This window comes from Tachypleus tridentatus, chromosome 13 (assembly GCF_004210375.1).
Source record: "Tachypleus tridentatus isolate NWPU-2018 chromosome 13, ASM421037v1, whole genome shotgun sequence".
Taxonomy (NCBI): domain Eukaryota; kingdom Metazoa; phylum Arthropoda; class Merostomata; order Xiphosura; family Limulidae; genus Tachypleus; species Tachypleus tridentatus.
Window position 1 is genome coordinate 66,171,349 of NC_134837.1, and position 24,915 is coordinate 66,196,263.

Consider the following 24,915-nt stretch of genomic DNA (forward strand, 5'->3'; position numbering starts at 1 on the left):
AGAGCAAAGTTAAAATTGAAATACTTTTAAAAACATTTTTAAGCTACTGATATAATTTAATTAATGTTTAAATATTTTAAACCTGTTTTTTTCATTGCTGTTATTATTTAGACATTCATATTCATGCAGGAATTAATTTACCAAACTACAATCATTAAATGTTTTATCAAAATTCCTTAGGTGCGAGAAAAGGTACGGTGAAAATAGGATTGAGTGTACTACTTAAAGGAATGAAGTAAAATAGGAAGCGAATTATAGCATTGGTAATAATTTTATGGCAAATATTCCTTCATTACTTAGTCAGACCACATTTATTGTTCATCTCTGGGCATGATAATGGGTAAAATAAAATTTGAAGTTGCATGCTGAATTCTTTTTTGGCCGTATCTTTTTTCCATATCTAAGCTGTTTTTTATTAGATATCATAACACCATCAAACCACGGCAAGTAAAAAGGTGACAGCAGGTAGTAACCTACATTAACTTTAGAATCACAACCCTGTTATTCAGAGCAAGTTTTTACTTTATAGAACAAATCAAATTCTTTAAAATATATAGTAGTAATTCTTCCTCTCTAAAACAGTGTTAATAGCTTCCTTTATAGTAGTGTTATGGAATTTAGATTAACAGTTTCTTGTCATCACTTCATGCAATTGGTACAACTTTATCAACCATCATTCTTTGTGCTAATTACTAAAGCTAATATACTACAATGCCAAATGCTCTTTAAGTAACATAAAATTTAGTAAGTTATGCTGAAAAGTTGGCAATGAATAATAACTGTCCACTCACTTAATTCTTTTGAAAACTTGAGCTCAAAACTGCTAATTTAGTTTTCTTGGCTGAACCAACACTTATAGTTTTGCTGCTCTAAAAAAGCTATCTTGAATTAGAATGACTAAACATAAATAAATAAATAAAAAAGGTTTATTTTTATTCTTAGATGAACCTGTAGTTAAAATGCTAGATTGATATCTCATGTGACTTTTTGAGCAGGTGTGCGCAAATACACTGCTGGCCAAAATCTTAAGACCAATGAACGTAAAGAAAAAATATGCTCACCCTTTCAGCCGTGGAAACGTTATAATATAACAGTCAATCCCACTATTTGTTGGTAAAAGAGTAGCCCAAGAGTTGGCGGTAGGTGGTGATGATGAGCTGCCTTCCTTCTAGTCTTACACTGCTAAATTAGGGACGGCTAGCGCAGAGAGCTCTCGTGTAGCTTTGTGCGAAATTCAAAACAAACAAACAAAAAATCAGTCTACAGCCTCAAGATTATCCATGCTGTTTAATAATATTGGTTGGGTGTAACATATTTCCAACGTTCATAAAATATTACAATCGCTAGTCCTCTCAATACGTATGCTACAAGTTTATGCTAAAATTCATGGAACCTAAATAAATGAAAAAATATATAAATGTTCTTTATATTAAAAAGCATGTGGAAAATATTTGTAAAAGGCGTACACATCATAATTTGTTATTGTATCAAATGGTTTATATAAAGTGTTCTGACAACTACTGTGTTTATTGTATCCCAGATACTTCTGTTATTACTGTTTTAATGAGACAATCTATGGCAGTGTCTTTTAAATCATGAACTAAAAGTAATTCAACATTCAATCCATATAACAATACAAATTGGGTTTATTTTCTTCTTAACGTTTCTTTACGGGTTTGTACGCAACTTCTTGTACTAGTAAACCAAAGTACTACATACGCTTACGTAAAAACAATTTATTTGTACAAAGTAACTAAATAAGCTGATAGCTAACAAAAATAAAAGCAACAACAACAAAAAACAAAACACTGACCGATCTATTCTTCCGGCTAGAAAACAATACTCTTATCTTCCGCACGTTTTACTGATTCTATCCGAGCTTACTTACTTATTTGACTGCCGTTTCCCTTTCTTAATCTAAACGTCGTTTTAAATATTTCGAAAATTTTTTTCGGTTATTAATATTCCTCAATAATTTAGGACCAACTTGATCTTAATGTGATGTGCCGTCTAGCAAACGTCTAAATTAGAAAATTAAAAATATATCTTGTAACAATGCGAAAAAGGTTTCATATTTGAATGTTCCAATTAGAAAATATCATCGCTGCTATCACTACATATTATAGTGAAAATAAAACAGCAAAACATTTAAATTAGCGCAAAAGTGGCAAAAATTCGGGAATTTGGGAAATACAAGAAATTAATATAGAAATAAATTAAGTACAAAGCAGCTAAAAATGAAATATAAATTAAAATAAATACACAATTGTTGTTCTTATTATGACACTTGCTTAAAAATATCTGAACATCTAAAAAAAACAGGAAAATTGTTAACAAAAATAAGTTCCTATATTAAGAAAATATAGCAAATAATCCTACTATAATACCCCCACCCGATGGCCCTGCAATAAGCTTGAGGGTTTATAATATAAACATTAACAGCTCGATTCCTGCTGTAAGTACAAGACAGATAGCTTTACCCTTAACAACAGACAAAACTACTAGAACATTTATAGTAAATTGCAAAAGTTTAGTATAGTGTGACACATTCATATACATTTATGTTTGGCAATATAGCGATATTCTATAGTAACTAATAAAATTTTTATTAACCAAATTTTTAGCTATTTCTTAATATTTTCTGATTTTTGGATTATTTGAATACTTGGAATAGCAGAAGAACTTCTAAGTAAAAGTATAGAAAAACGCGTATTAATATATTAAATATGACATATCTGCTATCATTGAAAATGTTTTTAAGCAACAGATGACGCTTTAGTGTGTATTACGTAGAAATGATGATGTCACATTTTGTCAAAGAAGTTTCACTATGTTTAGTGTTATGTAAAATGAAGTGTTGTGAGCTACTGTGGTTTACCTAATTTGTAAAAACAAACAAACAAGAATTTTTTATGGTAATATAACTATTATTATAACAAAATTATTTCTCAGAACATATTAATCAAGAATAATTTCTGTTGTAGCTATGTGTTTGATTTTATATATTTCTCTGTAGCGTACTCTTACAAGTTGAAGTAATGTGGTGTGTAGACCTAGATGTTATACAAATTTTTGAAATTAAGTAATACTCCTAATACGGTAATGACAAACGTACAGAATAAATTTCGGAAACTGGATATGTTGACGTAGCCGTTAGGCTCGGACTTTTTTTTATGATGATCGTAAATAATATGTAGTTTGAACGTTAATATAAATATATTTATAACATTAATAATGTCATTGTGTCAGTATTACGTTTACACTTTACAGTGCCATTTTTACTAAGAAGTACTTATTAGTACTGGTAAAATAGTGCAAAAATTACCCTCAATTCTTGCTGTTGCCATTAGGTAAGTGTAGTATATCATTATATGGAAATTGTATCAGTGAGTTTAACCATATTAATATTAAATTATGTTCTTTTGTGGTATCAATTGAATAAAACTTCTGTTGTTGATATTTTTAGACAAAATATGTCTAAACAAAACCTTAATTTAAAGATAAGATTTTCTGGTCTAATTTTAAAAGTAGCAGATGTAAATGCACAAGCTTACAAAATTCTAAACTAAACATTTTACACTCAAGCAGCTAACTAACCAGATTATAAGGAAAAAAAAGGTTTTACCCCAATGTTCATAATGTTAGATCACAAATTAAAATGTTTCATAAAATATTGCCCAGTAAAGTGAAAATTCTTCACTAAATATCAAGTTTTAAAAACCACAACTTAGTGAACATTTGGCAACAGTTAACTATATATATATATATATATATATATATAAATATATTGTGAATGAATTAATTTGGATTTAGTGAGGTGGCTAGACTATGAATAGTTTTTTTTTTGCTATTTGGATACAAGATGGTCATAGCTTTACCATTACTGAAACTGACCATTGGAAAATTACCCTTTATATGAGAATGTATGCTATTCCCTTTTATTTATAAAATTGTATTCATTTTTTCTAACTGAACTGGGATATCACACTTAAACTACAGATTGTTTTTTTTGGCCAAGTTATTACATATCTGACTTTAATTTTTGTGCAGGTGATTGTATATGTAGTGCAAACCACATTTTAAATGAAAAACAAGTAAAAACTTAGGTTCAGTGTAGCTTAAGCCTGTAACCATGGTAACAAAGAAAGTGCTTTAGCTAATTATGTTACTTTTAACTTTTGATCTCACTTCACTGGTTATCAGACAAAACTTTACAGAACTGTTTAGCTGTACTAAAGTACTTTTATAATTCTAAATTAATTTACTGACATTTTGTTGTTGAAATACCAATTTAAGCTTGAAACTATAAAATGTTAACCTAAGGGACCTACGTTCCCCAGGAATAATTTTAATTTTTTTCTAAACTATTGAAAAATGAAAATGGCAAGACTTGAGTCTGTAACCATGTATACTGAATAAATACTATAACTAATAAGCTACCATATCTCTCTTTAAAAATGTTGCCTTTCTTTAGTCTTTATTTATTTACATTTTTCTTTTTGAGGATGTTACTGATCAGCTGATGATCATTTAAGATACTGTAGATACATTGCAAGTGATTTTATAATATTTCTGTTTTTGAAGGTCTATTAAAGAAAAGTAGACCCATACAGCTAGTTTATTTTCACTTGCAGTCAAATGTAGGTGTAACAATGACTAATCACAAATAATATTTCACAACTTAAAAGAAATAATTTTCAAAGCTTTCTAAACGTAACGTGGAAATAGTAGGTACAGTATAAGCTGGTTGAATGTAATCTTACAGTTCCACATAGATAATCTAAGTGAAGTTTTTTTTTTGTAATTTTAGAAAATTATTAGTGATTTCTTCTTGTCACTCACATTAGTGTAAATCCCAAGTTTTATCTTATTTAATGTGTTCGTAGATATAAATTCAGTTTTGTCTGGTGTTGGTTTAAAAAAACAAATAAGTTTTTTCTTTTTTGCCATTTCTAAATGGAGTTTCTCTTCTGAACAGAACTATGTATTGCCAAGTGTATTCATTTTAAATAGAGAGCTAAGTTTCAGTCATGTTTACATTATTATTTAAACCCAGAGATAAGTTTAGTCTTATGGTATTTTTTAAACATAGAATCAAATTTTGGCTTGTTCATATTGTTTTTTTAAACAGAGCAAATTTTTGTTTTGTTTATGATGTTTTTCAACAGCATGTAAACAGTATATTTAAGCATATTCAGAGATTCAAAATATGTAGTGTAGAAAATTAAATTGCATTTGTTGTTTACTGGGGTCTGATAACGTATCAAAGAGCTATAAATGTTCAATGGTTTTTAAAAGAGACCCAAAACTTGAATGGTTTTGAATAATTTATGCTTTTTCTGAAGAAGAATAATGAACTGATCGATAGCACTCGAGTTTTAGGTTTCTTTTAAAAGCCATTACAGCTTTTGTGTGTGATCTTATGTGCTGACTTCTTAAACAGAATCTATAAATATACAAATAGTATTCATTTCTATCTAATAATGTAACTCTAATTGAACAACTATGGCAGAAAAAAACTAGTTTATTAGAAAGTATCACAACTGTTGATTTTCTAAGGAAACAAAAATTCATTTTTTTTTTTAATTCATTACATTTTTGTTGTTTTTTTTAGATTATTTTGAAGATTGTAATGTATCAACAATAATGGAGAAGCTTGAAGTTTGGTGATTGGACAAAGAGAAATGAAGTTTAATATTGAATGGTTTTAGAAGTTTTAATTGACAAAACAAACAAGCAAACAAGATTTAAGCAAGTTAACCAGTTTTAATTGTCCTGTAAATTTTGAAAACATTTTGTGACAATGGTTCAAAAATACCAATCACCTGTGCGAGTCTACAAGTATCCATTCGAACTTGTGATGGCTGTAAGTATATTTTTCTAGGTAGATTCATGTAAATGTTTGGGATGTTTTGATTTGAAATATTTAAGAGTTATAAGTGTTTTTTTATGTTTTAAAGATAGCATTATTTATGTTAATGATAATTTTATGTATGGAATGTCTTTTTTTTCTTCTGAAGGCATACGAGAGGAGATTTCCAACATGTAAAATGATTCCAGTATTTGTCGGCAGTGAGATTCTCTCAGAGTTTAATAGTGAAGATGGTACAGTGACCATCATTGAACGGCGATGTAAGCTAAATGTTGATGCTCCCTATCTTCTGAAGAAGGTAATATATATATATTAATAATGTAAGAAGTGAGAGAATAGTGGCAAATAAAGTGGGAATATTGTTTGAAGGTTCTTGAATAATTCTTATGCTTCATTTAGCAAGGTAACTTGTTGAGTTCTGGGAGTCATTTGCATAAAATTAAAGCTGTATCATATTTGTGATTACTTTGAATATAGAAATCATATTCTTAGTTTACAGTATTTTTGTTAGTACTTCAAGGTGAGAATATTTATGTTTCTTACAATAAAACATGATAAAAAGATTAAAGAAATATTAATTATAGCATGTTTCTTTCCCTAGTTAATATGTTTTCTTTATTGAACTTGTTATTGTTTTAATTTTTAAAAAATGATCTCAGTTTAGTAAATTTTAACATAAACATCAACACAATTTAGCTTAAAAGTTTAAATTTTAGTTATTTAAATTCTTAAGCTATACTTTAGTGGTTTTTGAGTATGAAAGGCCAATGAAGGGATGCACATATAGCAGTTGACAGGAGGCATTCAACGTGCAAAGAGTAGTAAACATTACAAGAATTCGTAAACCGTTTCTTTCTATATATATGTGCTTAATAACAAACAACATGCAATAGTTACTGTTCATATCAAATCATAATAAACATCAATTAACAGTGTCATAACCACTCAGGTTACTTAAGATTTCACTTCAAAAACTTAAAAGGTATTGTTAAACTGCAACAACAATTTTTTTAATGTGTAAGTGACCAGTAAAGCAGCACTAAGTCAATTTTATTCCATCATTGTCAACTAAATGCAAATGCTCATTCTTAATAATATTTTTTGGTATGAAACTCAGTGTCATAAGGGTGCCCCTCAGCATATTTACTTCTTTTTTAGGGTCCTGAGGTCCTTAATGTTTACAACTGAGAGCCCCAACATAAAACTGGAATTCCTAATGATTTTTGTATAATTTCCCTGATTAAGAAAGATCTATCTTTTGAAAGTACTCAGGTTTTTTTCTTTTAATTACATTTTTGATCCAACATATTTTCCTAGCATCATGAATAAAGTTCATAACATTCATATAATTAATACAATAATCATATAATTTATGTTAAAGATAATTTATCTTTGACTCAAATGCTATTTTACAAGATAGTACTAAGTACTGTTATAGTAAGTTTAATTAGTATTAAAATTGTGTCTGAGATCAGCTGAATATTATAATTTTACTTATTGTAGGCTAACATAACACTGTGGATTAATCATATTATTGAATCAAAATTAAAAGAATTCAACAGTTATGTATGGTCTTTCAGAAATTTTATTATCATAACACTTATCTAATGAACTTTACAATTACATTAATTACACTATGTGACAAAATTTTTACTTTTTCTTGTTCCTGGGCAGAAAGTATTTCCCAATTGCTTATGCCTAAAGTAAATGGAAAAGATCTATTTTTCTCTTCAAACTTTGCTTTTGTGACCTGGGAGCATATAATGAAAACATGATGGGAGACTGTATTTGGGGGCTGATATGTGAAAGTGATTTACATTACAGTTGTCAATCTGAAAAACTACTCACTTTTAAACATTTTTGTTCATTTTGCTATAGTTTTAGCATAAATACATGTAAATCTTGATTCATATGTTGTTTCATTCAGATCTTATGTAAATGAAAATGTGCAAATTTGTCCATTTTTATATAGAAAATAGGTTAATTTCTAAATTTCATTATCCAGGTTACAAAAGCAAAGTTTGAAGGGAATAATGGCCATTTTCTGTGCTTTTACAATATAAGCAATTAAGAAATAACACATACTGTCCAGGAACAAAATTTGTGTTACATAGTGTTATTAGACAATCAAACTAAATCCACTATGATTCATTTAAATATTGCAAGACTCACATATTTATTTGAGATAAATGACCTCACCTTTCAAAATGGGGTCACTGTTACCTTTATAAGGGGTCATAGGTCAGTGGTTTATAACCTGATTGAATCCATGGAATTCTTCTGTCATAAAATTTGTATTAGAGCCCCTTGATGTCTGTTGAGGAACTTGAGTGTTCCACTGAATCCAGGTTGAGAAGTACTGTCATAGGGTATTTTGACAACAATTTTTTTTTGTCAAAATCAATTTATATCTAATAATTATAATTTATGTATATAATGCTTGAATACAATAAACTTAACATTGTATTCAAAGTCAACACTGTAAAAATGTGTTTATACTGTCTGATTATTTTGCTGTTTCAGGCCTAGCCTATTGTACTTTGTAATGTCAAATTGATGATGTGTTGTCTTAAAATAATAGTGGCTTTTCAGTAGCTTTAATATTGTATAAACACAACAGGTAAGAAAACAGAATCATCAGAATGCATTGGAGATAAATATGTCTTATAAATATTACAGAAGTTTTTAAATTGAGTTTTCAAGTTACTTCACTACTGCTGTTTATAGTTGACTATCCTAACTTTCAACTTTTTAAACCTCCACTTTTTTTTCACACAACACTATTGTATTTTCTCAACTAAACAGCATTTAAGGTCAGAATCTCTTTTTGAAAGAACAAGTGATGTAGAAGCACAAACTTCAGTTTAACAGAAAATAATAAAATTTGATTGGGAGAGATAAATGTGAGCTTATAAAGGACAAAAAATATTATATATTTACAGTTCATGCAACAAAAAGGCAAGATTGAACAATTCTATTTGTGTAATAAATATTTTTAAAATATAATTTTTATGAAACATTTGAATAAAGAAAATTTTAAATAGCATTATCAGTACCTTTTTTTATTAAGTTTTTAATGTTGAGCTGTAAACTTGTGAGTTCTGAGTGATCTTTCAGGTAGGAAACAGCTATTAGAAGCTAAAATCATAAGATGGATAGAAAGGAACTTTCTTCTTTTGTATATATTTCAAACAATTTAATAACTATGTATAATAAATACATAACAGTACCCAAATGTACAGTGCTGGATTAAAGAATTTTTGGACCTTGAGATAGACAGAATGTATTATATATATAGCCTATAAAGATCGGAACAATTTCCTATGTAATTATTATTATTAAAGAAAAACATCTTTCTCGACAGAAAATGTTAAGGTTTCACTGACAGTAAACACTTTGTGTTCTTACTCTAAAAATTTATTGTTAAATATAATCAATTGAAAAGTCCATATACCCCATTGAACTGATAGATATGCTGAGAAAGCATTGTTATCTTCGTAAAACAAATGAGTGAGGGATATTTATGTGTAATGTCAATTTAGACTATTTATGTTTGTCATATACGTTTATTTCTGGAATATTATTTAGGTACTTTGTCCCAGCAGGTGGGGGAATCTTTATATTACAATACTTGTATAAGTGCACATTGGTTAATCCAGGTATACAAATATGGTTCAGTGTTTGTTTTTAATTATTTTTCATTTTCAGTCACAGGAAGCCATTTTTACATTTCGAACTAGTCCACTCCAAAATATATATAAATGCAAGCATATTCACTTTAGTATGTTGTGACTGAAGTTTGTGTATACATATTTTACATACAAATATACATGAATGGATACACTGAGGGCATGAATCCTTTAAACCATGAAACCTAAGAACCTGCGAAATGGAATCTATTTAAACTGAAGTGCCTTAGTGGAATAATAGTTTTCTGATGATCTTCTGATATAGTGTGATATGTTATTCTTACAGATTGCTGGAGTTGAGTTTGTTTACTTCATTCAGAAAAATTCTCTAGATCGTCGCAAACGTATTTTGAAGATTGAAGCTCACAATGAGAGTTTTGCTTCCAGAATTGGTGTTGTGGAAAGGTGTGCCTACACGGTAAGGATACATATGCCTCAAGATGCTGTAGATGCAAATGGTTTAGATGTTTAATGTTGATGTTAATGTGAAAATTAAATTTACAATAACAAAAATAAGCATGAACTAGGTAAAATATAGATATTTAAATTGAGATTCACCAAAGTTAGAAGGGATTATGTGTGTATTTTGCATATTATGAAAGATAGAACCATAAAAAGTATTTTCATAGAACAGAACTGAAACCACAAAATATTGAAAATAGCAAAAAACCTGGTTCAGTAGTGGTGCACACAGTGTACAAGTTTATAATTGCTGTGTACCTAATGTACAGGCTATAGATAACATAATTATCTGTTATCTGTACTGATTCTTCATTAATCTGGTGAATTACCATTACCTTCTGAATATATATATATTGACAGTGAATAATTTATTTTGTTTGGTGAATCATTGCTGTCCAGAAAAAAAAAAAGTGAATATGTTCTCTTATAACAAGTTGAAATTGTTTTTAGATTTTCAAAAATATTTTGAAAGTCATTAACAGTATTTTGGGAGACTAATGTTTTTTTGAAAGCTTTTCTCATGAAAGTTGCAATGATCAAAATTGTTTGTGAATTCTATATTACACACATTCCTCATATTCTACTAATGACTTCATGTGAAGCTTAATGAGTCAGTCCATTATGTTTAAATTGATGTAATCTATCAAAGGAATGTGTTTATACTAGAAGGTGGGTCAATTATTAATTGAACAAATTGTTAGGAATTCATTTTTCACATTAGGCAAAAATTTATAATGGGAAATAAATAAAGTTTTATGATTCCAGTTAATATATGTATATATATTAAACACTTTAACCCTGAAATTAGTAACTTGTTTATATCATATTTACTACTGTGTTATATTTAGAAATTTTGTGCTTTCTCAGTCATGACACTCACTGTAAACAACTGATGAAAACACTAGGTGAAACCATTCATATTGTGTATTAAACACATACAAATCTAGTAATGATCTGAGGGATTAAATATATTGTTGGTGACAGTTTTGTTGAAATTATTTGTTACTAGGGATCTGTAACCAACAAAATCATGGATACACGAGCAGGTTAATGCATAAGTAGTTTCTGTTGAAATAGCCAATTTGTTTTATTCTGAAAACTGACCTGATGTGTTTTGATTAAGTGAAAGTTTTGTCTTTATCATATTATCTTTGTTACAGATAAAGCTATTTGATTCAGGTATGTTCTGTGTAAGTGTAATAGTTTAAAAAAAATCCCTAGTCCTTTTTATTAGTAGGTAGATGTAGTACTATTTGTGTAACTACACTAATATTTTTGTATAACCTATTCTACTTCGGTCCAACCTGAAAACTGGTTGGATATGATTTTTAACAGTACAAATATTTTTCGACAACCTGTTTTGTTTAGGTCCATTGTGAAAACTGGTTGGATATGATTTTTAACAGTACAAATATTTTTTGGGCAACCTGTTTTGTTTAGGTCCATTGTGAAAACTGGTTGGATATGAACTTTAACAGTACTAATATTTTTTTATGTAACCTACTCTGTGTAGGTCCATCCTGAAAACACTGATTGGACATGTTTTGAACAAAGTGCTAGTCTTGATGTTAAGTCTTTCTTTGGTTTTGAAAATGCAGTTGAGAAAGTTGCCATGAAACAGTATTCACAGAATATCAAGAAGGTAAAGTCTGTTGTACTTTTTTCCTTCTCTTCCACTATGTGGGCAGTTTCTTTTGTGTTTTTATAGTCATGATATTATAAACAGTTGCATGTTGTCATATTGCCACAAACATTGTATAAACAATGAACCTTCTCTGACTTCTGTTTTTATTAAGTAAAGAATGCAAATTAATAGAAATTTTTTTTTTTTAATGAAGAACACACAGAAATATTTTGGGAACAATTAATAATACCTGTTCCAGTGCATTTAATGGTTCATTACAGTAATAATAATAAAAACAAAAACCATTCGTATAAGGACAAATAAGATTATCCAAGCTTAAATAAACAGTAGTTTTTTTCTATAACTTTTCTTCAACTGTGGTGCTTGTGTAAAAGTGTGCTGTTAAAAACTTATCTTTTTGTCAGACGTTTATATAACAAAGGAGTAAAATTGTATGGTAACAAGAAAAAGGTAAGATTAAAGGTCTGCAATGTACAGTTTTGTTGTGTTTGTTTTAAAAATGCAAAAGAACCAAACATATGTTTATGTAATTTGCACAATATTTCTTCATATCTAAAACTTTGAAAAATCATTCCTTAACCATTTAAAATAATGAGGTATTACATCAATAATTTTTTTTATAAATTATGTAGAAATTCCTGTATAGTAAACTAATTAGGATGCATAGGATCATACATTGGTGCATGATCTATTAACAGTATTGTTTGGGTATAGTATCAATCAAATCTTGCAAGGTTTGACCATATCAGGACATTTAACTTTGACCTAACTCTGTTTTCTGAACAAACTAGATAATTTCATTGAATTGTATTAATTGTAATTTAAAATACCTTTTCAGTGTATTTCTAATCAAATTACACTAACGAAGTTGATTTTACATTGTATTTTTCAATATATGTATATTGACTTAGGTCTGTTGAGTTGATTGAACCTTGTAGGCTATCAATGAGATCAAAACACAAATGCTGTTTACAAGTCATTTACTTTTATTTATAGAATTCTCCTTCAATAATACAGGAATGCTATAATAATTCTTACAATTATCAGGATTTTTTTAATACTGAAAATGAGGGTATAGTGTACCTAAATATACCTCATGGTTCAACAGAACCCCTCGGTGTGGATTCCTGTACATGGTGAGGGATCCTCCCAGGGAAGGGTCTGTTTTTCAGTTTACCTCCTCTGGTATCTAAACATCCATCCACGTGTTTGCCATGCTGGGCAACCTATGAAGGGGAGGAGAGGATCCTGATGGTTGAGGGGTCCAACCGTAACACACCATTTTGGCCTTGAGTTCATGTATACGGGCAGCCTTGGGGTAGCCCCCCCTTGGGTCAGTCGGCTGGTCCACTTGGGCTAGGGTCAACCAACTATCAGTGTTGGACATTCTAAACAGGTGTTGTGGACATTGTATCTGATGCTGGTGTTTGGGTATAGTGCTCACGAAACCCTGGCGTTGCTGCAGTGTCCGTGTTTGACATTGTAGTGTGTCCCCTCATAGAGATCCATGGTAGATGGGGTCAGGGGCACAAAAATTTTCCTTTTTTCATTATGGGTACTCCAATTAAAAATCTTAATAAAATATTGAAAAATCAGTCTGCAGGTACACGACCACGTCTTGAAGATTCCGAGCAGCATCCTCACAAACTGTACCACCTGTTGTGCCTCATTTTCTTATATTGCATTCACTTTCAGACAAACCTTTAGGGCAAATGTCTCCCTTTTTCATTCAGAAGGGACTAGAGGGACTTTCTGGCTCTCCAAAGTCAGTAAAGAAGCTTTGATCTGGTGACATATTGGTGGAGACATCCACATCTCAACACAGTGAACTCCTGTTGCATTCAAAGGCCATTGGGGATATACCTGTTGCGGTTACACCTTGTGCTACTTTGAATTCATCACCAGGAGTTATTGTTGAGAGGGATTTGAAGAACATCCCAGAGTCGGAGATTCTTGCTGGTTTCTCCACCCAAGGAGTTTCTGCAGTGAGGCGTATATCCACTCGCAAAGATGGAATTATGATGCCGACCAATATCCTCATTCTCACATTTACATCACCACGTCCACCTGCCACCATCAAGGCAGGTTATCTTAATTGCAGAGTACGGCCATACATTCCAAACTCTCTCCAATGTTTCCAGTGTCAGCAGTTTGGTCACTCAAGGACATCATATCATGGTTTCTTGATGTGTTCTCGTTGCAATGGCAAGGACCATGATGCCTACAATGTGAAACAGACCCTCATTGCATCAATTGCAATGGATCTCACCTGTCCTACTTTTGTTTTTGCTCTAAATGGTTGGAAGAAAAAGAGGTGCAATGTTTGAAAACGATACATAACATTACTTATCCTGAGGCTCGCAAGTTGTTGTTCACCATTTCATCTTGGACATATGCTGCTGCACTTTATTCCACTACTACAGTGGGAATGCGGATGGATCTCTCTGTGCCTCCAAAGGAATCATTCTCAAAACAAATAAGTCTTTTGACCTCCATGCTAAAAAGGCTGATGAATCAACTTCAACATCCATCTCTGTTCTTTCCATACATTCCAACAAATCCTAAGATCCCTTCCCTTTGGTTTTGGGTACAGGTATTTTCTTGAGTACATCTTCTTCTCTCACCCCACGATGCAAAATGATCATTCGTTCATGTCCTCAGTCACTGGAATCCTCTTCCAACAACAAAGACCTGCCCAATTGACCTAGGGTAGGATCCATGGAGGTCGATAGACCTCCCTCGAATAAAGATAGTAAAGGAAAAAGACATGGTTGTAAACCGAAGGGTTCTCTACCAAATTCACCTACACGTAAATAAAAATGGCCACCTTGATACAGTGGAACTGTCGAGGTTTACGTTCTAATCTACATGACATCAAAACACTGATTCCTTCTTAGCATCCTGTTTGTCTCTCCTTTCAGGAAATGTTTCTGAAATCTACCGATACAGTCATCTTTCAGCGGTTTTCTTTATACAGAAATGACAGGCTGTATGATGGATAAGTGCATGGAGGGGTGGAACTATTGGTTTATTAGCATGTGTCCACCCTGTCTTTGTCACTCGACACACCCTTGGAGGCTGTAGCCATCAGTGTTTCCTTCAGTCGTACCATTACTGTTTGTTCTCTCTACCTGTTGCCTGGAGTGACCTATGATCAATCAGACCTTGATGATCTCATTGAACAGTTGCCGTCTCCCTTTGTAATCCTGTGGGACTTTAATGGACATCATCCCCTCTGGGGAAGTGCTGTTATTGATAGGAGGGGTCGCTCTTTAGAGTGTATGCTCTCTGATCACAACCTTTCTTTTTTCAATACTGGTTCTTCTACTTTCACTTATAGTGTGAAAATGCTACATGCAAACAGGAATGTAAAAAGTACTAAGATATACAAGTAACAGTACTTTTTCAGAGTGTTACTCAAATAAAAGTATACATTGTGAAACATACCTGAGTTATCTGTTGAAGAAGTACTCAAGTAACAAAAGTGAAAAGTACACCCATATGCAGTTATCTTAAACCATATTTATGTGTTGCAGGCTGTGAGGGCAAAACAGAGTATACATTATAGGGACATAGATTTATTTGCAAGGTGTTTAAACTTGTTTCTGAAAATATGGCCAAGGATTACTGTTATTTTCAAAAGAAATGATGTTGGGCTTGGACATCATGCACATACCGTGGGAAAATGGTGCTTGAGCAAACCCAATGAAGTAAGCAATGCACATGATTAGCTGATTTAAGATTTCATGCACGCCTTGTGTTTTGACTGCCTACCACAAATTTGAATTTTGAGAATAGTAACGAAAGGTGTAAATTAAAAGGTAATTTGAAGTTAGAGTAAATATATTTGAAAGTCTAAATGCTCTTTGAAAACTAGAAGCTGAAAAACATTACCCAAGTAAGGTTATTTCATTTCCTATATACCCCTGTATGAAAATGTGTAATAATATCAGGTAGTTCAACTGTTACATATAGACAGCTGATACTTAGAGGATAGAAGAAATGGAAGTCATAATTTACCAAGTGCATTCACTTGGTTTTAATTTTAAATATGATGAAAAGTCACACAGATAAAGCTGTAGTACAATGAAATCAAGGTCAGGAAATGAAAAACAACTTAACCACAAATGATAAAACAGATGTTTTTATATTCATAAAATTCAGGTTTAGAGACCTTCTCATGGTAATTTTAAAGTGTAATGGAACCAGAGATGTAGGAAGGTATTTAAAAGGTTTTTTCTTAGGAGAGTTGTTGGAAAAGTTTGTGTTGGATGTCAAGCTGTCATGATTAATAATGATACATGGATGTATAAAACCCAGTATAAGGCCAGATGTGGTCCTTTAGCTGCCAGTAAACAATCTGATTGAACATATCCTATAGTTTTCTCACCATTCAGATTTATTTGGATCATAAGTGGTAAGAGTTAGATATAAAATCATACAAGTTGTATTACCCTGCTTGTCTTCTTGACTGTAGAAAATGCTTGTAATGTTGGGAAGATGTATTATTAAAGTGTTATTGTAGTACCAAACTTGAACAGTATCTTTATTCTTCTGAAGAACTTCTGATATTTTCATAAATCTTATTACAAGTAAAAACTCCCCAAGTCACATGGTTCTAGGTAATGAAGTCCAATAGCCTTTTACCTGCATTATATATTTTTAGTTTAGTTTCAAACTTTCTTGTTTTCCTGGATTAGCTCACTGAAGGTAGCTAAGCGTGGTCTAGTAGTTAATATACATTGAGCTGTAGATCCAAGGGTCATTTTTGAAATATGATGCCATTGTACATGCTTTGCACTTTTATCTAGGGTCATGGTATAAAAGCGACAGTCAGTTCCTTTATTTCGTTCAAAGAGCTGAAGAAATCCCTAATGATGGCAAGTGCTGCCATATGGCTGCCATCCATTTGTCAATGTTATGGATAGCTTTACCCAAATCCTTGGGATGTGTTTATCACGATTGTTCACGATTGTTAATAAGGTGCTGTTTAAGCTCAATTTTCAGTTGCAGCTAAACATATTTTTACCAGAACATTAATTTAGCAGTAGATTAATTTCCTGACTATAGAAACTGTCATTATTAGAAGACTTGTTTAACTGTATAATCATTTTCTGGTTAAAGATAGTTGTTTTTATCAGAAGGTTAGCTCAACAGTAAACTAGTTTTTAGTATAGAGATGCTGTGTCCTTACTAGAGAACTATTTTAGTAGTAGAGACATGATAATGCATTTAAATATTATTCAATAAACTCTGCTCAACTTGGGGCTTGGCAAGTTAATGATTTGAAAATAGTCAAGAAATAAAACAACAATGATAATGTCCAGTCTTGTCATTGCTATCTTGGGAAAGAATAATCTTTAATGGAATTAAAATGTTTGGGGTGATATCTTCCCTTCTTTAATTCTCACTATCTCTCATCAGTTACTGTTTGCAGCCATTTTAAAGTTTCAGTCTACAATGGACACAGTACTGTGACAGTGAATCAGTTAAAGGAATAAATGCACATTAGTTACTTTATATCTTGAATAAAAATTGGTCCACATTAAGTGTATATAGTGAGATAAATTGTGCCAGAAAGATGCATGATATTCTATAGGATCTGAAAGGGGTGTCCATTCTTAGAAAGTAAACAATTCTGTTATCTTTTGTGATTTTTCTTAAATGGACATTTCTTGAAAGCTACTTAGCAAAAAAAATTGTTGAAAAGACAACACACAGCTAAAAAGAATATTAAAATGTTAATCCTAACTCATGAAAGGTTATCTCCATGTGCAAAAAAGGCAAAAACAAACAAACAAAAACCACACTAGTGAATTTGGAGGCAAATAAAGGTTGCATTACCAATTTACCACTGTTGAGAAACATATCTAAGTACATAAGCCTAATGACTAAGCCTGCAACTAATAAGATAGATTGCAATAAGCTGCTGTGTCTTTATCATTTTTCAAGATACAAATGATAATTTCACGGTGTGCTTTCTCTTTAGAGCTGACCACTTATTTCCTCATTTAGTGTAACATTAAGTCTGACCTTAATAATTAAAGGAAGTATATTATTAAAACTTTTTCATTACAAAAGAATAGATAACAGAAAGTCAAAGCTAAGAATTAAAATTACTTGGTTATTTTAATTGTTTAGTTTGAGTTTCTTTTGTCTGTTCTTTTGTATGCAGCTATTGTACTGTTGAAGGAATTTCATTATTGCTCATTTTAATTGTTAAGTTTGGCTTTTTGTTATCTATTGTTTTGTATACAGCTGTTTTTAGATATTTGTTAATACATAAGTGTATTGTTGAAGTAACCTTATTTATTGCTGATTTTAATTGTTAGGTTTGATTTTCATATTTGGCTATTGTTAGATGTTTGCTTCAGTTTAATTGATTAAAATGGAGAAGTTAAAAGTAGAAACAACCAGTTGTTAATTATGCCTGTGATGAATCTATCTTATGAATGGGTTTAGTTGTGTGAATAATGATGAAATTTACAATTAAGGAAAAAACATCTTGGTTTATATACTTTAAAAATTGTCGTAACTGCAAACAATTTGTCACAAATATCACAAGTTACAGTGTCTGATATTTTTGTTAAGTGTTATATTATTTTTAAATTAAATTGCTTGTTACCACGATACTAAATATTTTGTTATTATGACATTAGAAAAACACGCATGTTCAAGAAGTCTTGATAGAAATGAAATACAAACCCTATAACTCGAGTGCTTTTGGAAGCTGTACTTGAAACTTTCTTAGGTCACATGGAAGGTTCATTAAATTTAGGTGTAAGAACAAGAGGTTGTTTTGATACTTAGCTAAGAAATTAGGAACCAAAGAGCTTCAGTTGCTTTTATTCTAGGAACAAAAATACTAATTTTTGTGTTATAATTTTTGTATTATTTTGGTTAAGCTGAATGTCACATGGTTTAGCATGTTTTGATATTTTGTTCAAAATTTTGTTTCATTGTCAATTTATCTATATTCTTCTAATTTAAGAGATCAGTAGGTTTATGAGCAAGTTCTAACACATTTAACATTGATAAATTTGTGTATTTGCTTTTCTGTCTTTAAAATTCACATTACCAGGTTTGGTGTGATGTTTATACGTACTAGAGTTGTTTGGGTTTCTTTTTTTTTAAACTGCCACTGTCAGATTTACTTGGTTACTTAAATTTATACAGGTCTACAATTTCTTTTCCAAAACCCTTGGGGCTAGTTATGTTTTGGAATTCGGAATTTTTCGGACTTTAGAACAAATGTATCATCCCGGTAGGGTCCAGGGCAGCACTTGATAAACAAACATTAATACTGCAGATAAAACATATGAATGCTCACACTAAGTAGATTAAATAAATACTACTACAGCTTATTTTTAGAGTAATATACTGATAAATGACTGATGGGCAGCTTGGCCACACCTCCACGTCACACCTGAGTGATGTGGGTCAAGTGGGTGTGAAGTTGGGTCAGCTGCTATACTGATGCTCCACACTCCATGAAAAAGACTTAGGTTATTGGAGCTTTTCACATTTTGGAACTTTGGATATGAGATTGTGGACTTGTATTTGTGTATTTAAAATTAACATTGCTATGTTTTATGTATTGTTGTTGCATAATTAAGTTTCTTGTATTGTTTTGTGCATTAAAAACCAAAATTTCCAGGTTTATTATATTATTTATACTTATTTAAATCACTGGGTTTGCTGTGTTTAGCAATGATATTTTTAGGTTTAGTATGTTGTTTATAACTATTATAATTGTTTATTTTTGTGTGTTTAAAACAGACATTGGTATGTCTGTGTTGTTTCTACTTAAAGTTCTTTGTTGTTGTTTTTTTGTCTGTGTTTAAAACTCACATTTTTAGGGAAAGGAAGTGATTGAATTTTATATCAACGAACTTCTCAGTGAAGGGATAACTCACATTCCTTTGTTTGAAGAAAGAAAGAAGCTTCCAGAAATCAAAGTAACAGAAGGAGATAAGCTTCTTGAAGCTACAGAACAGCCACCACTTGACTCCACTCAAGTTGGTACGTTCATAGAAAATTTATATTCTTAGTACACATTTGAAGCTTCAGGATAGCTATTGTTAGACTTTGCTCACTTGGGTATCTTTGTTTTGTGTTTATGATTGCTGATACAGTACGTTACCTCCACTTACGTAAATAGCTATTCTTGTTCAGTGCTATCTTCTATATGCAAACATTTTTTGCACATTTCACAAGCCCTTAAAGCTCCCACTCATCTGGAATAGACGGATTTCAGTGTGTCTCACATGCAGGTCATGTGAAGACCCTCCACCAGTAAGAGTGTGGCATGTACTCCCTTGAGCATGTGACTCCCTCTATACAATTCTATCAAACTAACACTTCTAATTTGGCAGTACTTGGGTTGTAATGTTCAGATTGTGCTCTCTTCATGTGCTTCATTTTAATGTTTTCAATTTCTCTCAATATGTTTATAACATTATTTTAAAGTGGAATTATTTAATGTTTCTCAAAAACCTTTCTTAACCTGATGATGACTTAGGCCACACCAGCTGTTCTGAGATACATTTTTATTTTAAGTGGGTTTCTTGTCATCAGGAATTATTTTATATTTCTACCTGGTTACAGAACTTATTACTTCCTTACAAAAACATTTTCTTTCTTTCTTCCAAAACAGTTGTGTTTGGTTATTCATTTTACATTATGTATTCTATGTTACCACTTTGGAGGTTGTATGTACACAGGCTTCAGGCAGCAGTACTATGCAGGAAGACATTCAGCTTTAGTTCGTTGGGAGATTGATCGTTTGATGATTTAACCTTCCTCAGACCTTATCTCAAGTTTGGAGGCCCACACATTTTGACATACATGTGCTGGAAAGTTAAGATGTACTGTTTTGGTTTGTCAATAATATTATTTTTTAATATTATTATCTGTAGTTATTGAAGTTCCATAACCAGAGTTTTGTTAGATTGGTTGATACTTGTTCATGTCACATGTTAGGCTTAGTTTTAGTTTCCCCTATACCATGGTTTTTGTTATTTTAGTATTGCCAATAATTTATCTTAATTTGTTTTTGTTTTAGACATTTTCACAGTATATTCCCCTTCTCCTGCCATTGTTTCATAATGGTCTTTGTGTGTCTCTTTTGAGAGTGGGTACTTGCAAACATCACTGTATACAGACTTTAATTCTTTTTGTCTTAGTCTACCATTAGGCACATTTTCTTCTTGATTTTATCCTTCAGATCTCTGCTAATTTTATCCATTTTCTCCCCTACCTATTTTTCAGCTTTGCATTACCCTATATACTCTCTTCTACAGGTGATGCTTACTTTCCACTTTCTTAGTTTTACCAACTGTATTTGAGGATACTTATCAGACACCTCTTCATTCTCTTCAATTTGAGATGTTTGCCATCTTCAGTTCTTTCCTTTCACATGTGGCCTCTTTACTTTTTAGATCTTGGGTGGAAAACCATATTTTGTTCACCATCCACTGTTAATAGAGATTTAATATCTGATATTTTTCTCTATCGGTCTTTTTTTTTAGGATCCTATACATTTAGCGACACGTGGGATATCTGCTATGCTATTTTACTTTTTTTTTAGTTGCTCTTCTGTTTCATTGTGAACTATTGTCATCATCATTCTTTTACTTGGTCTGCAACTTCTTGTTCTTTCTGTGGGTTTTCTCTGTATGTTTTGCATGCTCGATGCTGTTTGGGATCATGGATTGATTGGTCTCACTTCAATTAATTATTGGATCTTTCCTGTTTTTTTTTTGAACTAATTGAACATATTTGGATAGGCTATTTCTGCAGGACTAGGAATGCCAACAATACACATTTTTGCATTCCATTCTTGGGTCACTGTCTTAGATTTTTTTTCACCACATTTCATACTTTGCCCTTTGGACTTATTTCAGTTCCATGTGTTTTGTAAGGTAATCTATGTTTCCCTGATTTACACATTTTAGGGGACTTTATCTACAATGTTCATTGGATGTCTAGCTTTGGTTAGCTCTTTCTTAAAGGGGGGCAATCTTAACTTACTTGTATACCCTTCCACTGTTAGTTCAGATAGTTGGATTTTCCAGATGGATATGTTGTTTCCTGCTTCCATATATCATATTCTAGTTTCTTTGGAGTGGGAATTTTTAAACACACTTCCATCAGGACTATCAATTCTTCTCTTATACATTTGATGGAGTTTTCTATTATCTGAGCCATTCATTTGATTTTACTCTTGATTTTCATCACATCTTCTAGGATGTTGGGTTTGTTTCTTCCTTTCCCCTCTTCTGGATTTTTTTTTCTCTGAAGCTCATCTACAGAGGTAGGGGATATGGTTCAATCAGTATGAGGCTTCAAGACATTGGTCTGGAAGCAAAAATGTCTTATTATCATTACACCCTACAACATCTGTAAGTCCAGTGTACCTTTGTTTATTCTTTTCCTCTTGTCCAGATTTGATTAATCTTGTTTCATTTTCATTCTTTGACAGTGGTGGCTTTTGTCATTCACCAAAGAGACACTCGTTGTTCCCTTTGTGATAGACAGTGAATTTCCCGTTTTGAACCCACACACGTAACCTGGAGGGTGTTGTGTTCCAGGTATTTTTGTACTCATTGCTGATTGACTTTTCACTCCTATCACACTTTCTCTCAAGGAGTGACCTCTCAACCGTCAAAAATATTGTTGGTGTTTCTGCCTCCTGTGGAATATTTCTTCATATGACACTTCTCAAATAGTTAGCTATTTTGTTTTTGGTCTGTAGTTCACCGTTAACTTGCTCTCATGAATTTCAGTTGAAGATGGTATGATTCTCTGTCCTACTCCCAACAGATGGCTGGGTTTTGGAATGTATTTGACCTTCTGCTGGTATGATCCTCTTTTCCATCTCCACATTGATATTTTATCTTGGTGGTCTAGGTATTGGATTGTAGTTGATTTGCTGATGATAAAATCCTCTTTTTTGGAATGTAGTTGACTTGTCAGTGGTATGATCCTCTTTTCTACCATCACATGGATGTTGGTTCCCAGTGGCTGGGTTTTGGATTGTAGTTGACTTACTGACAGTATGATCCTCATTCTACCCCATGTAAATATTGGTTCCTGGGTTTTGAATTTAGCTAACTTGCTGTGTACAGTCCATCATATTTACACCTGGATGTACATCCTTACTTTTACCCACATTTCTGTATTATGAGATTGAGACTCGTATTTTGGGTGGTTCAGATCTCTATCCAACTACAGTTCTCTCTGTTGGATATGCTGGTACCTATTTCTGTCCATATCTGTGACACCTATTTTACACATTGGTTGAAGAATTACAGAAGTAATGTTGCCTCTTCGTATGATCTTTGACTACAAAGATCTCTTCTTTGGTAGTGTTCTTTGGATGCTTTCGAATGATGCCTTTTTATTTTTTTTACACTGGTCACTCCACTTGTTCAATATGAGATTCTAGCTATTTGTGTGAGTAGAGGTAATATACCATATTGGAAGTTATAATTTTCCTATACTGAAAATTTATTACCATTAGGAACTTATCTCCTCTTAAACCTTCAACCCTTCCTCCTCACTGAAAATCAATGCTTCTCTTCTTTGCCAAAACTCAAAGTGATAGTTCAGTGTAATTGAATAGAAGGGGTCACATGCATCAAGAGAGTATATTGTTCTTTTATTCAGGGAGGTTTGTCACATGCTGATTTGCATGTGAGGTGCATTGTAATCTGTCAATTCCAGATGAATGGGAGTTTCAAGACTTGAGACATGCATAAAACGTTTTGCATATAGAGGGCAGCACTGAATGAAAATGGCTCTTTATGTGAAAAGAGGTAAATGTGTATCAAAAATTATAACTTCTTTTGGTTTGTGCTCAATTTTATTTCCAGTAGTCCTGACAGGCTGCGTGGACCAAGGTTCAAGAAGTAAAAGACTTTTTAAAATTAGTTTTTGTTTGAGTCACGCAAAAAGACTTGATGTAGAGGAACGAAGGTTACTTTTATTTTGTTGTTTTTGGGGACCTTAAGTATCTATACACATAGTATGAAACAAGTTATCATAAAATCTAAACTAGTATAACTTTTTTATTTCTTTTAAAGTTATGTCTGTATAGACCAATACATTTGAAATTTTCTGGAATGTGTAAGTGCAGAAATCCTCATTCTCAGGAATGAGAGTAAAATCAAATTTAGTAGGTTTAGAAGAAAACTTGATAGAAAACCATTGATAGTTACAAACTTGTAGTTGGATTTCTGTTGTTAATTTAATAGATGTCAACTTGAAGTTGGAATCAGACTATATTGAACGACGACTTGGAAAGCTCACACCTTACCAGGAATCTTGTTTAGTAAGACTGAAGAAGTGGATGGCTGAGGCTCATCAGGGCAAGGTTTGTAATTATAAACAGAGATAGAAGAAGGGATAAAAACTGTTTAGTAAGACAGAAGAAGTGGATAACTTGGACTCATCAGGGCAAGGTTTGCAATTATAGACAGAGATAAAAGAAGGGATAAAAACTGTTTAGTAACACTGAAGTGGATGGCATAGACTCATTAGAGCAAGGTTTGTAATGACATTTGAAAATTTGAAAATGGCTGTGAAAATGCTTAGGAAAATGCTAAGTTTCATTTTCATGCAGTCATACAGGGAAGATGGATGAATTTGACTTCCAAATAGTTGATGATATTTTACTTAAACTATAAAATTATTTACCATAAAATATTTGTATATCTTTATATATTTGGTCATTTAACTTCTTGTATAAAAATGATTTGTTATTTTTTTATACTTTTTTTTTTGCATGTCATCTTTTCTGGAAAAATGGTTTTCCCCGATTTCATCAAAAATTCAAAGCTAGCATAAAAATGTATTGGAAATTCTGTACAGGTACCAAGTGATCAAACTCTAGTTCGTTTCCTGCAAGCTCAAGATTATAATTTGGAGAAAGCAAGAGAAACTCTTTGTCAGTCCCTGGTGTGGAGGAAGAAATATCAGGTGGACAGAATCCTGAACTCTTATAACCTTCCAGAAGTTGTAACACGGTACTTCCCTGGTGGATGGCATAAACATGACAGATGTGAGTCATGATATCTGTAAACTACAGAGGGCAAAACTGAAGCTATAAAGCATACTAGAACGTAGATTATGTCATTGTGCCAAAACCTTAAGTTGAAAGAGAAATGGACATTATGATAGAAGGATACAGCTTTGTATTAACAATAATTATATATTTTAGAATGCTTTATCTATGCATCCCAGCA

General features: G+C 31.9%; 1 protein-coding gene across 3 annotated transcripts in view; it reads left to right on the forward strand.

Moving 5' to 3' along the window:
* The first annotated feature begins 2,796 nt into the window (after positions 1–2,796).
* retm (real-time) overlaps positions 2,797–24,915 on the forward strand; it is a 44,304-nt gene continuing 22,185 nt past the window's right edge. For 2 of the 3 annotated variants that reach the window (XM_076480548.1, XM_076480550.1), the window contains exons 1-8: positions 2,797–2,915; positions 5,615–5,866; positions 6,021–6,170; positions 9,848–9,979; positions 11,537–11,665; positions 19,528–19,690; positions 23,926–24,044; positions 24,542–24,731. In XM_076480548.1, coding sequence (XP_076336663.1) covers positions 5,804–5,866; positions 6,021–6,170; positions 9,848–9,979; positions 11,537–11,665; positions 19,528–19,690; positions 23,926–24,044; positions 24,542–24,731 — 946 coding nt within the window. In that variant the 5' untranslated portion in view covers positions 2,797–2,915; positions 5,615–5,803. Of the gene's footprint in view, positions 2,916–3,049; positions 3,351–5,614; positions 5,867–6,020; positions 6,171–9,847; positions 9,980–11,536; positions 11,666–19,527; positions 19,691–23,925; positions 24,045–24,541; positions 24,732–24,915 lie in introns of those variants that run through there. The other variant, XM_076480549.1, reaches the window with a different exon arrangement.